Consider the following 12827-nt stretch of genomic DNA (forward strand, 5'->3'; position numbering starts at 1 on the left):
GGCCAGGCCTTGCCCCTGTGTGCACAAACAGCCCTGCCAGTTGTGTTTGCTGGAGTGGTGGTAGTAGCTGTACTTTGCCCAAATTTGTTCTCTCCAGCTGTGCTGAATCATGCCCTCAGACATGGGGGCGCACACACGCGCGCACACACACACACACTCTGCCATAATGGTAACAGCATTAATTTAATAAAATTAATCCCGAAAAGTAACCATACAATAAATTTAAAAAAAATAGAATCTTGTAAAAAAAAAAAATTCAGGTGCCCTCATCCCACACCTCCAGCTGGCAGCACCATAGGGTAGGGCTTGTTGGGAAGGGATGGGGAGATGAAGAGGACAGCCTCAGCAGCAGGGCGGCAGGGGGACTGGAAAAGCTGCTGAGGCTGTGCTGCAGAGGGCAGGGCCAGCATAGCAGTGCAAGGCTGGCAGTGGGGCTGGCAATGGTGGTACAGGGGTGGTGGACCCTGCTCAGCACCTGCCCCCTGCACAGAGCAATCTGGCTGGCTGCAGCACTGGGGAACCTGCCTGGGTCCAGCCCAGCTGGGACCCTGGCTGGCTACAGCGCTGGCCTGGCAGGTGCATCTGCAGAAAGTGGGGCCCAGAGCCCTTCCTGGGGCCCTTCTGGCTGGTGCCAACCCTCGTCCCAGGCTGCTGCTGGGGGACAGGGGAGGCAGATGGCATGGTGTCCTCGCTGGTGTTAGAGGGTGCATGGACCCAGTCTCACTGGCCTCACCTTCACAGGTCTTGGCCCACAGGGTGCAGGTGTGGTGTCCCCCCCTCACTGAGGAGGCAGGGACTGGTCTGCAGAAGATGGGGACAAGAGCATGTCCAGCTCCCTGTCTCCTCCTGCAACCCACTGCAGCTCCATTCCAGGGATGCCCCAATGTCTCACACATTCTTCGAGTAGCCAAAGATGCCCACAGGGAGGTACTTGACGTGTGTTGGCCACTGTGCTGCCAGCTGGAAAAACTTGACATCGTTCCACTCCACCCCATCTATGGAGACTGAGAGGAGAGGGTGCAGTGAGGCACAGCCCTACCACAGCCAGCCTGTGCTGCCCCACCACAGCCCCAGGGGGCTGGGACCTGCCCTCACCTCGCAACATGGTGTTCTGGTGCTTGGCGGTGCAGATGAGGCGTGTGATCCCTTCGATGACTTGGCTTTTGGGTTCCAAGTCTTTTTCTTTTGGTTTCTTGCTCAGGAACATCACTGGGGACCAAGGCCAGACAGGACCAATGTTAGGATGTCCCCACCCTGCTCCAGTGCACTGACTGACCCTTGCTGTGCCACATCTCAGCCCTGCCCTCCTGCAGGGTCCCTCCCGCCCATTTCACAAAGGATGTGGCCCCAGAGGCAGAGAGCACCCCAGAGTTGGTTACCTTTCTTGTTTTTCTCCTTGGTGACCACGGTCATGGCCATGGTGCTGGGGGACACCAGCTCCCCTGTGCTGGGGATGCGGCTGACCTGGAGCGAGCGGAAGTTGCTCTTGAGCGTGTTCTTGATACCCATCTCCCGCTTTTCACCCTCCTTCTTCCTGTCCAGTCCTTGTGTTGTCCAGTAGTCCACCTGCAGGCCCATCACCTCCACACCAGGGCTCAGAGACCTGGGCAACACGGGCACACATGCAGCACACTGGTGCTGCCCCTGCTCCTCTCCCCACTGCCTGAGGCTGAGGGCTGCTCTTACCCAGCACCCGAGAGGCTGCTGCTGACAGACGGGGATGGTGGTGGGGTGCTCACGGTCTCCTTGCCATAGGGAACAGCTGCACTGGAGGCTGGGGTTGAGCTCAGCAGCGAAGGGGTGCAGACTGTGGCATCATCAGAGTCCACTGCGGGGGAGAAGTGTGGGTTTAAGGGTTTGGGGGACACCAACAAGAGGGTCGCCCCTGGAGAAGTGAGCTGAGGATTGCCAGGGACTCACCGGAGGCACTGAAAGACTGCTCCACCAGGCCCACCTTCACCACCTGCAAGGACAAACCAGAGGAAACCAAACATCAGCAGGACTCTGCACTGCATCTCTCCCCTCAGCCCCTGCTGGCCCCTCAACTCACCCCCACAAAGGGGACAAACTTCTGGCAGGAGTCCTCGTCAGGGCTGCAGAAGAAAGAGAGGCTGGTCAAGGTCTGTGTGTGCTGGGCACCGATTGCTGTGTGGCTGCTAACCTCGTCCCCAGGCAGCCCTGCACTCGCAGGGGTCAGTGCTGGCTCACACCCACTAGGACCATCTCCTCTGTCCTCCCTCCCCTGAGACCCCCTGTCCCCGACATGGCAGCACAGGGCACACCACACAAGGAGGCAAAGAGTTGTCCCCTCCAGTGCTGGGAAAGGGCTTGCATGCGGGAGGGCAGCCCTGCCCCTCTGTGGGGTCACGGCTCCTCTGCACAGCAAGAGGAGGGGTGGACGCACATGGGGAAAGGTGGGGAGGGGCCAGGCAGCGGCACAGCAAGCACAAGCCAATACCTGATATAAAAATCAAAATAGAGGCTTCTCTTCCTTGGGTGCCAGAAACCAAGAGAAGGGAGAGGTGAGAGTGCAGCTGGAACACGAGCATCAACCCCCGGACAGCACAGTACCAGCTTGCAGCCCCACCCAGCCCGTCCCAGCCCTGGCAGCTGGTCCCCAACTACTGGGGGGCCAAGCACACCAGGAGGTGGCAGGGAACGATGCTGTGGGCCTCTCACTGTGGGACCCCAGCTCCCCTCTGCACCATGCTGCTCGTCAGTGGAATGCAGGGCCTCACTCGTCCCATGTCCCTCATTCCTGTCCTGGGCACGTCCCAGACCACAGGGCCACATAAGGGAGGACAGGCACCCTGGGGCCACACTCACCTCTTCTGCTTGTAGGTCAGCATGGCCTCAGAGATGGGCAGCTGGTGAGAGAGGCTGGCTCCAGCGATGAACTGGGCAACACGGCCTGCTATGTCCACAGTGTCTGCGGGCACAAAGAGCCATGGAGACGTCGATGGCAGCTGGGCTCTCCCCCAGGGCACTGCTGCTGCCAGCCTGCCCCGCTCCTCACCTGCGGCGGGCGGCTCAGCCCTGCTGAACAGCTCCCGCCACGCTGTGTCCAGGAAGAGAGTGCTGTACTTGTTATCCACCGAGGCCAGGTACTTGGCCAGAGGGTGAGAGCCTGCAGAGGAGAAGGGCACTGTGGGCTTCAGGCAAGGGAGCCTGAGGAGCTGGGAGAGGACAGCCCTGGGGCTGGGCTCCTGATGGCTCTCACCCAACGGTACAAGCAGGAAGCGAAGGTAGTTGAGCCAGTCAGGTGTCTTGCTGGCCAGCTGCTCCACAAAGAAACGGAGGACAACACTCAGGTAGCTCTGGTCCCCTGCCACCACCACCTTCACTGGGGGAGGCATATGGGAGTTACAGTTACAGCTGTCAAAGGAAAAGGAGACCATGAGTGATGTGCAGCGGCTCACCAGGTGGGCCAGGGGACAAGATCTGCCAGGCCAGATGACAAGGGTGAGAATGGCAGCTTGGTGTGCACTGCCACAGGCAAAAGCAGTACTGAGATCCCCCACACCTGTTTCTATAACAATGTCCACAAGCCCAAAGGATCCTGCTGAGCCCTGGGGTGCCAGGGCCACACCCCGCCCCTCTCTGAAGCCATACAGTGGCACCAGGCTGAGCCAAGCTGTACTCACTATCGCTGGATGCGGGAGACAGTGGTGTTGAAGGCTGCCTGGATGTCTGCCACGGAGCAGGTGGACACCACCAACTGCTTGTGCGCCTGGAGCTGCTCACTCACGTACTGCCAATGCAGAGAGCTCAGGTTAAGCACCCTGGAGGCACGGCTGTGCTGCTCAGCACCAGCCCATGCCTGCCCTGGGTCCCACAGCCCCTGGGTTAGAGCTGGGACGCCTGTCCCCACCTGTGCCACGTAGGGAGGCTGAAACCATCAGGTCACTCACAGCTGCATCCTGAGCATCCCTGCTCCTCCCAGCTCTGCTCTAGGGGCCAGCCAGCTGCCTGTTCTCACCTTTGAGCACAGTAGTCAACACCCTTGCCATGGCAAGGGCAAAACTGTCCCAAGAACCAGGCTGTGTTCCTTGAAATAAGCACCTTGGTCCAGAAACCCTCTGATTTAAGTTCTGCCATCACACAGCAGGGCTCAGCTCTAGGGTCACTCTGCCTCTGCTCATTCCCTCCTCTTGTTCTCTCCCACTGTGACACTCCAAAATCTTTCTGTCTCTTCAGCTGTCTGCATACAGTTCAACCGTGGTAAAACAGGCAGTCAAGATAGACAAGGGGACTGGTTCTGGGAATGGGCATAGACCCTTTTTTCCCTGTCCAGGACAAGTGGAACAAGCCAAGAATGCATGGCCTGAGTCAAAACTCCACTGCCTCTCACTAAGCCTTTTCCTCCACCTCAAATTTTCCAGCACTGTTTCTAGATGTCAGATTTAGCTGCAGGATCCTGAAGGGGTCTCACAGGTGTTTTATCTAACTGCATGTTTGCACACATGTACATTTCCCTGCTCACCTTTGGCTTTAGAGCTCCAGGTATGGGGGAGGCAAGTGCTTGTCAGGGGCTGGGCCCGTCCTCATACCCCACCCTGCTCTGATGATGCAGTTAATGCTCCTGGAGTGGCAGGTGACACTTCCATCTGTCAGTGGGATATACCTCTGCTGCTTCCCAGGGCCTGGTGCCCACAGAGGAAGGGAGCCCTTTGCCAGGGAATCCAACAAAGCTCTGACCCATGGGGCTCCTGGGAGCCAGGACCAAGCAGTAAGGGCCTAAGGGACAGCCAGCCTGTCTGGGACTGATCAGGACATCATGTTTTGAGGATCCAGTGATGCTGTTTGATGGATGACTCCCGTGTGTGGCTCAGCACCCTGTAAATGCATTGTCTCCCTGAAGGAAGGGCGACACTGGGGGAGAGGAGGGCATAGTTTCCCTAGGATGCCCTGCTATAATTGGGAGAATCCACCCTGTTTACAGCTGCCCACATGCATCCAGCTCCCACCACCCCTGCTCACCTGCCCCTGCCACTCAGCGACGTTGACCAGCACGATGCTCTCGGGGAGCTGCTCGTCTGACACCAGGATCTGGTTCAGCTGATCATAAACAGACTTCCGAGGCACCTGCGACAGCAGCACCACAAAGGTTCACCCCAGCCAGCCACCCTGGACACCGCCCATGGCTGAAGACCTGGCAGGGCTCTTGGGTGAGAAGCCTCCAAGTAGGATGGCTCCCCAGGGCCTCACCTGGGTGCTGTGCCATGAGTCTGGAGAGCTCTCACTGTCCAGGCTGCTGGCACGGCCGCCCTGTCCCTTGGAGCTCTGCCGGTCCTTCACGGAGGTGCTGCGGGGACGCCACAGCTGCTTGCTCTCTGCCTTGCTGTGGAGGAGAAGCAGGAGAGGGAAAACCTCATGGAAATCTCATCTCCACCAACCCCTACTCAGTTCAGGGAGCCAGTGTGCGCTCACTCAGCCCTGGGAAGGGGCACAGACCTGACTTACCTGGGGGATACAGCACTGGGGAGCTCAGCCTTGGTGCCAGGGCCCAGCTGGGCCAGTCTGTCCACGCTGCCCTCCCTCATGGCAGCCTCTGTGGGGGCCAGCCGGGAAGATGACTCCTCTGCCGCCAGCTCCTGAGGGCACACACAGTCACTTCACACACACTGCTCTCCTTGCTCCAACAGGGAGCAGCCCTGCACCCACGGGTGCCCATCAGAGGCCTGGTGGCCCCCCTGGAGAGCCAAGGCTGCAGGGTCTTGGGAGGGCTGGACTGCACATCCTGCAGACCCTAACACTCCTTCAACTCATGCTGCTCTCCAGCACAATCTACTTGTCTTCCCAGCCCCTCTCCCAGCCTGGTGAGTACTCCTGGTACTCCAGAAAGCAGGCTGGGGTTTGAGAGAGCTTCACATCCCGTAGCCCGGACTCACCACTGCAGGGACATCTGTTCCTGGCTCTTCCTGTGGTCGCTGTGCTCCCGGCTTCTGCTTGTCTGCCTCGCCCTGGGGGACAGGGAGTGGGGTCAGAGCAGGATGGAGCACCCTGTGCAGGGCAGCTGCCAGTGACCCATGCCTGGCCTCACAGAACACAAGCTCCCACAGGGGAGTCGGGCACCTCTGGGAGCAGCCCCAGGGGATGTCCCCATCGCTACCTGCCTGCCTGTGCTGGGAAAAAGAGGAAAGAAGGAAAGGAGCAGCCCCAGGCAGGCGCTGCCAGGAGCTGTGGTCTCAGAGTGCGGGCACTGTGGGGGTGCTGGGCTAGCTGGGGAGGGAAAGGGGCAAGAGGAGGTGGTGGTGGTGGTGGTGGTGTAACTCACAGGGCTGCCCGACTCTTGATCCTGCCCTTTCTGGCTGTGCAGACTGCCGATCTCAGTCTGGGAACCAGAATGAGAGACTCCCTCAAAGAAACGCCTGCAGAGAAACAGACAGACGAACGGACGGACAGACAGACAGACGGGAGAGAAAAAGGCAGGAATAAGAGAGGAACAAAGTCACCAGGACCCCAGCACACCCCCCCCCGGCCTGTCCCAAGCACAGAGCTCTGTGGAGAGGTGCTCAGTGGGACACAGGCCAGACAGCCAAGTGTCTGTTTGGTGCCCAGCTGAGGAGCAGACCTGTCAGCAGTGCCCTGTGACCTTGGGGAGCTGGAAGCAGGGTCTCCTGGTGCTTTCTGCCTCAGGAGGTTCCCTTCCCCTGCAGTGCAGCTGAGGAGCTGCCACTTTACCCCATTTCACTGGTATATGGTGTCTGTCAACACCACAACTCCAGTGTGCCACTAAACCTCTCTGTCTCCTCTGCACCATCATAGTTTCCATAGACTTCTGTTGCCTACCCTTCTGCTGCTCCTTTTCCAGGGATTGCTCCTTGCCTCTGCCTGCTGCTGCTGTACACTTCCAACTGCAATGTTCACCTTCCCTTTCTGCCTTCCCCTAGGCTCTGAAGATCTCAGTATTGCACACAGAACCACATCTCAGGCAGCACTGTACTTAAATTTCCCAAGTTTTCAGTCTCTGAGCTGACCTTTTTATAGAGTTGCATAGTGCAGCTCCAAGGTCCTGTTTTCAAGTCAGCATAGTCCACACAGGAACTTCCTTGGGGAAGCCAGGACACTCTCTGCCACTACAGGGTAAGCTTCCACCTTTGCTCACCCTTTTCCCACACATTATTTATTTCCCAAGGACCCCTTTCACAGCCTGTGGGCTGCTCAAAGACCAGTCCTTAGGAAATAAGCAAGGTCTACCACTGGATCTCACTTGCCTGTTCTCCCAGAACCTTTACAGCAACCAGAATCCACCTGCAATGTGTGACTCTGCTGCAGGAGATCAGAGCTGGATTCCCTCTAAGCTTTGTGTGTGTGCTCATTTACTCCCAGGAAATGTTTCTCCTGATGTACCTAGTGTGCAGATGGGGCTATGAGGCTGCAGGTTTCCAGGGATGGCACCTGAGGCATAAGATATAGGGAAGTTCTGTCAGTACACTGAGTTTCTTTCCATTCTTTTCTACTTTTCTCATCAGGATTTACCTGCAGCTTCCTGCAGGATACCTCCAGACCTCTGAAGACCCTGCCTGCTCCTTTTATTTTCCTTTTAGCATGCTTCCTCATTTGTATACAGTATACTGTACTGTCAGGCACAACAGCGTTTGTCAGGTTTTACTGCTCCTGAAAGGACATTCCACCTCTGTAAATAGGTGATGCTTCCCACACACAGCAGCTCTTCAGCAGCAGTGTTCATACACTGGTCGGGAAAAGTCAAGGCTTGATTTTCCCCTCACTGGCTCAGTGATCAGTTGCTTCAGGTTTACAGTCACAACAGTGCTCTGCTGAGACATTTTCTCCAGGCCACACTAGTATAAATTACATCTCCTTTTACTAACATATTTCTTCTCTCTCTTCCTCTCCATTCTCTGCTACAAAACCTCAGGCATTGTCACCACTCTGTACAGTCATTACTCTACACTTGCCTTTTCCCAGCCAGAAATACAATTCATACAGACTATATTAGTAACTTAAGAGTCAAACCAGAGAAATATGTAAGTTTTTAACAGATCACCTCTCAATCAGCATCTCCTCCATGCTCCTCTATACTGTCCCAAGTAATCCCACCAGAATGTGACATACCCTCGGTGCCACTGGCATCACAAAGTGGTATCTCCATTCCCTCCTTTCTCCTAGACACTGGATGTGTCTAGATTGTATTACACTTCCTCTGGCTTTCAACACTTGATCTAAATTGGGCTGTCTCCCCCTTCCCCATGAAAGCTGTGTTTGTTTGTGCCCTCCCTCACTTGCAATTCAGAAACTTCCATCATCCCTCGAGGACACTGCATTAAGCACAGAGCTCCTCTGCAATTTCCTGCAGTTTCATTTCTGTAGTTTAAAGACTCTCCTCCTACAGGCATGACTAAGCCCACGTCTCAGCACGCTGAGATTTAAGTAAAGTCCAGTCCTTCTGTTCTGAATGAATTTAGCCTCTCTTGTCTCATCCATTTTCCCAGTGACCTATGAAGACATCTGCTCCTTCACCTTTGACCTTCAGTCAAGAGGTCTGACTGGAGGTCCTGCCTAACAGCCTCAGTTCCAGCTCCAGTGGAACTGGAGCCAGTGCAGGAGCCAACTGATGCTGTGTGTCCTCCCTGGCTGATCAAAAGGATCAGCTCCCAGCACCACTGGCCCAATCCAGGGCACCAGCCACTGCACACCATTAGTGCCCTTCCTTCACAGAGATGTTTACAGTGTCCAGCAAGGCTGTCTGTGACAAGAAATCCCATGTCAGCATCACCTCAACTTTACAGGCTGGGCTGTAGTTTACCCCTTGAGAAGGCTACACAGCACTTGGGAACCACGAAGTCTACATGAAACACCTTGGCAGGCAGCTTCTACCTCTCCATAGGAAAAATACAGTCCCAGAATTTTGCAAATATTCTCTTGTGAATTCAAGGGACACACTCAGCACTGCTAGAAACTGAGGCAGCAGAGACCAAACCAAGCCAGGGACACTTTATGAACAGGATGAAGAACAGCTCAGAGGCCAACAGGCTGTCCTTCCAGAAACAGCACCAAACACCCCAGGAAGACTCTAATGGTGGGCACCAGCACAAACCAGCACTCACTCTGCAATGTTGTTCCAGTGACCAGATGTTTGCAAGTAGGCACTTGGAGAACCAAGATGGAGGTCTTACATTTAAATACTCACAACAGACTTTTCTTACAGTTTCATGGTTTATACACATGAAACATCTGACCACAGAAAGACCTTTATTTTTCTCTCACAGCACACTTGTATCCTTTGATGAGAGACCATGACAAGCTCCTTCTGGAGTCCAAGCAGATCACTTAAGCAGCCTGCCCATGTGCCTGCTTTCTCCTTCACAATGACTTGTGGGTTTGTGGAAAACACGACTTCTATCACGTTCCTGCTTTATTCCAAGTGGCCCATGGCTTCCAGAAACCAGCAGATTTAATTTCAATTTGTCTGTGGGAAACTATGCCTGCTACTCCTGCTAAGTACCTTCAGCAGGGATACCAACTACTCATTCTATGATCCTATGATTCTATATAAAACAACTACAGAAACAATGCCAAGTGAGCTTGGCTTGACTACAAGAGACCCAGTGCACTATGACACAGTCAAGTGGAAAGACAACAAAGGACAATTTCTTCACAAAAAGACAGCACAAAAGCACAAGAGCCACGAGCAGAGAGGCCAGGTGAACACAGATGACATGGGAGCAAAGCCTGGTTTCCCTGCATGATCCACTAGAGACTTCTGTGCTAAGTCAGCAGTTCTTGGCAGAGCAAGCCACCAGTGCCCAGGGAATGGGGTGAGGAACAGTGCTGATGGTTGCTAGTCACATCTCCACACAGGGTGGAAACACAGCATGCACATCTCACAGGGACTGCTCCAAGCAGTCACAAAGTGCTCAAAAGACAGGCATGCTAGCGTGGAGAGCTCAGAGAACACCAGGATTGCTGGCAGAAAGATAAGAGCTAGGAGAAGCCGGGCTTAGATCAAATAGGACTCTACCAGTAGATCAGTGCCAGATGCTGGGCTGGCAAAATGAGAAAAATGAGACTAAATGTGAAGGAAATCAGATTTATTGGGCAGTTTTGAGTGAGGAGCCAGTGGTGCCAATAGAAGATGGTAATGGGAGTGGAGACAAGACAATGCCTACGTTAGCCCAAGCAACAGAAAGGTGTTGGAGAGCATTTCTGAAGATGCCACGGGCTGTGCTCTTGGCCAGAGACTGCCTGCAACCCTTACCTCAGGGTGGGCTTGGGTGTGCTGTGCACACTCTCATTGTCCTCGATCTCTGGGCCACTGTCACTGTTGTTGCACTCTTCCAGGCTGTCATAGAGCAAGCCCAGGTCTTCTTCCACCTCCTGGGTCTGGTCTACAGGGTCAGAGTCCAGGACCTGTGGGAGCAAGCCCAGAGAGCAGTGAAGAGCCCTGGATTTACCTGCACCCCACAGCAGGCAAGTACGAGCTGCCTGTCACACCATGGCACTGCTGGCACCTCAGGGAGGCAAATCCAGGCTGTGGAAGGATTCAGTGACATTGTCACTGGGCCAAAGGAAGGTGCCATGAGCATAACATCCAAATGAGTCTCAGACAGCCATCACACCTGCTGGCAGTTAGGACACCTGGGAGGACCCTCACTGGCTGTGCTACACACTCAGGCTGGGCAGTCACACAAGAAGCTGTCCACAGGCTGATGTCAGCCTGCAGTCAGTCTGACTGGACAGGATTGCTCCTGCAATGCCAGCTCCTGGTGCAGAGTCAGCATGTGACAGCACTCTTCTTCCCTGGGCACCTCCCCACAACAAGAACGAGCTTTTTGATTTGATCACAAGGCTCAGAGCTGCCTTCTTGAGGCAGAAGGCTTTGGAAAAGCCATGTCCTAGTGTCTGCCATGTCTCACACCATCTTTGGCACATCCCTGAGCTCAAGAGCCTTGTGCTCCCAGTGAGTGGGAACCTGCACTCTGACACCTACACATCTGCAGAAGACATTGCCAGATGGGGCAGATTTCCTATTTCTTACCTCTTCTGTCACTTTGAACCTCTTCAGCAAAGCCACAAATTTCTGCTTGAAGTTTGGTTGCTAAAACAAAATAAGGCAAGAAAAAAAGATCAGAAAAACTATCAAACCACGTTCCAAGCTCACTAACGTACAGGCCATGGTTATTCTCTCTAACATGCTGTCCAGACCTCCAAGGTCAGCTGTGATTGTTCTCTCTCTCTCTCTAAATTTGCTGTAGGACTTCGACTACCTTGGACTCCACAAGAAGCCACTGTCTGGGCATGAGAGAGGATGGAAGGACTCATATTTTCTCTGCTACAGGCTGGAATAGCACTTCATTTAAATCCTGTTTCTCCCCAGACCACCTGGTTGAGCAATACTGCCTTTGAGCAAGAAAAGATGGGAAACAAACTCAGGAAGAAGGTGGCCAGGGATCTGCAGGGCTGAAGTCAACAGGGATGAGAAGTTTGGAGAGCAAGGGTCTGGCAGAGACGCTCCTGATCTTCTGCAGACATGCAGAGGAGCTGCTAATAGTTCAGCTTTCCTTGCACCTACCTTCCCTTTCCTCCAGAAAGGAAAGAGACCAGGTGACTGCACCAAGTCAGAACTATATTGCACCAGGCCACCAGTGACATAAAGCCAGGCTGAACACAGTACAGACCATGAACTGGGATACAGCTCTGTGCCATAAGCTAGCTCATTAACAGCTAGAGTTTTGCTCCTTCTCAGAGCCAAGGGCTCTCTCCCCTGCTCTGAACCAGTGCCAGCATCTCCCCCTTCCCTCACTGCCTTCAGAGAGGGGAGAAAGTGAATCCCCTTCCAACCCTTTGATCATGTGGTAAATGCTGATGTTACTCTGGTTATTGATGGGGTTCGGCTCATTTTCCTCCTGGCCTTCTTGGTTTTCCTCAACTCTTCCTCTTCATCGAACAGATCCTGCAGGCAAAAAGTCACAGTACATTGGAACAACTAAGTTCATGGAGCAGCACCTCCTAAAAGTTTCCTGACCCACATTTGCCCTTCATTTTGAAAAGCTTTGACCCACTCTGCTCCCAAAGCCTTGTTTCTCATTTCTGCTACCTCCCTCTATGGAGCTCCTTCTCTCTCCTTAGCACTGCTCCTCTTCAGACCTTCTTTCCCAGCACTTCTGTCCCCATGACCCTCCAGAGAAGAATGTATCAGCAAGATTAAGAGGAGACACAGCCTCCTCAGGACCCGTGTGTTGTTCTCCTGCTCTCTCCTCCCCAGAGTTAGCTCAGAGAGCACAGCACATGAATCACAAAAAACATTTTTTCCAGGGATTAGCCTTAACAACATGCCCAACTCCGAGAGAGACACGGGCCCCTGATGTACTGACCCAGCATGATGGGACAGGTAATCTGGGGGATCCTTGTGAGAGACTGAAATGATAACCATATTGAATGAATGGCCATTTGCAAAAGCAGCAGGTGTGCTTTGCTGAGACCCAGCAAATGGAAGGGGAGGAGAAGAATTTTTGGATGTGTGGTGGAGAAGCCCCTGATCTACATAAGAACAGCCTAAGTGCAGAGGAGTGAGCAGCCATCACCAGAGATTGACCCTGACAAACCAGCCCTGGCTTAGCAACAACCTGGGTTTTGAGCCAGATAAAGGAAGAAGCCACAAGAAGCAGACCCTGCTGGGTGGGACAATGCTTTTCATCAGGCCAATATTCTCCCTTACACAAGTGACTCAGGTGTAAAACTTCCTCCCCCATCCCTCCCCTCCCTTAGGCCTGAAGTTATTCATCCCTTCTGATGGGGCATAACTGGCTCAACTACACTGAAGTGAGAGAGAACTCTTGTGTCTTAGAAGGTGCCAAACTATC

The 12827-nt window shown here is 54.1% G+C and overlaps 1 protein-coding gene across 2 annotated transcripts in view; it reads right to left on the reverse strand.

Annotated features, from left to right (window-relative positions):
• Positions 1-164: 164 nt before the first annotated feature.
• The window catches only part of LOC136359776 (phosphofurin acidic cluster sorting protein 1-like), a 51311-nt gene continuing 38648 nt past the window's right edge, over positions 165-12827 (reverse strand). Inside the window, exons 7-25 of one of the 2 annotated variants that reach the window (XM_066316713.1) lie at positions 11837-11917; positions 11003-11062; positions 10223-10374; positions 6278-6371; positions 5892-5963; positions 5464-5594; positions 5209-5341; positions 4981-5085; positions 3645-3751; positions 3221-3375; positions 3017-3127; positions 2827-2929; positions 2459-2491; positions 2051-2093; positions 1921-1963; positions 1687-1828; positions 1380-1603; positions 1096-1209; positions 165-1004 (exon numbers count right to left, since the gene is read on the reverse strand). In XM_066316713.1, coding sequence (XP_066172810.1) covers positions 889-1004; positions 1096-1209; positions 1380-1603; positions 1687-1828; positions 1921-1963; positions 2051-2093; positions 2459-2491; positions 2827-2929; positions 3017-3127; positions 3221-3375; positions 3645-3751; positions 4981-5085; positions 5209-5341; positions 5464-5594; positions 5892-5963; positions 6278-6371; positions 10223-10374; positions 11003-11062; positions 11837-11917 — 2019 coding nt within the window. In that variant the 3' untranslated portion in view covers positions 165-888. The remainder of the gene's footprint in view (positions 1005-1095; positions 1210-1379; positions 1604-1686; positions 1829-1920; positions 1964-2050; positions 2094-2458; positions 2492-2826; positions 2930-3016; positions 3128-3220; positions 3376-3644; positions 3752-4980; positions 5086-5208; positions 5342-5463; positions 5595-5891; positions 5964-6277; positions 6372-10222; positions 10375-11002; positions 11063-11836; positions 11918-12827) is intronic. The other variant, XM_066316714.1, reaches the window with a different exon arrangement.

Source organism: Sylvia atricapilla, chromosome 3 (assembly GCF_009819655.1).
Source record: "Sylvia atricapilla isolate bSylAtr1 chromosome 3, bSylAtr1.pri, whole genome shotgun sequence".
NCBI lineage: Eukaryota > Metazoa > Chordata > Aves > Passeriformes > Sylviidae > Sylvia > Sylvia atricapilla.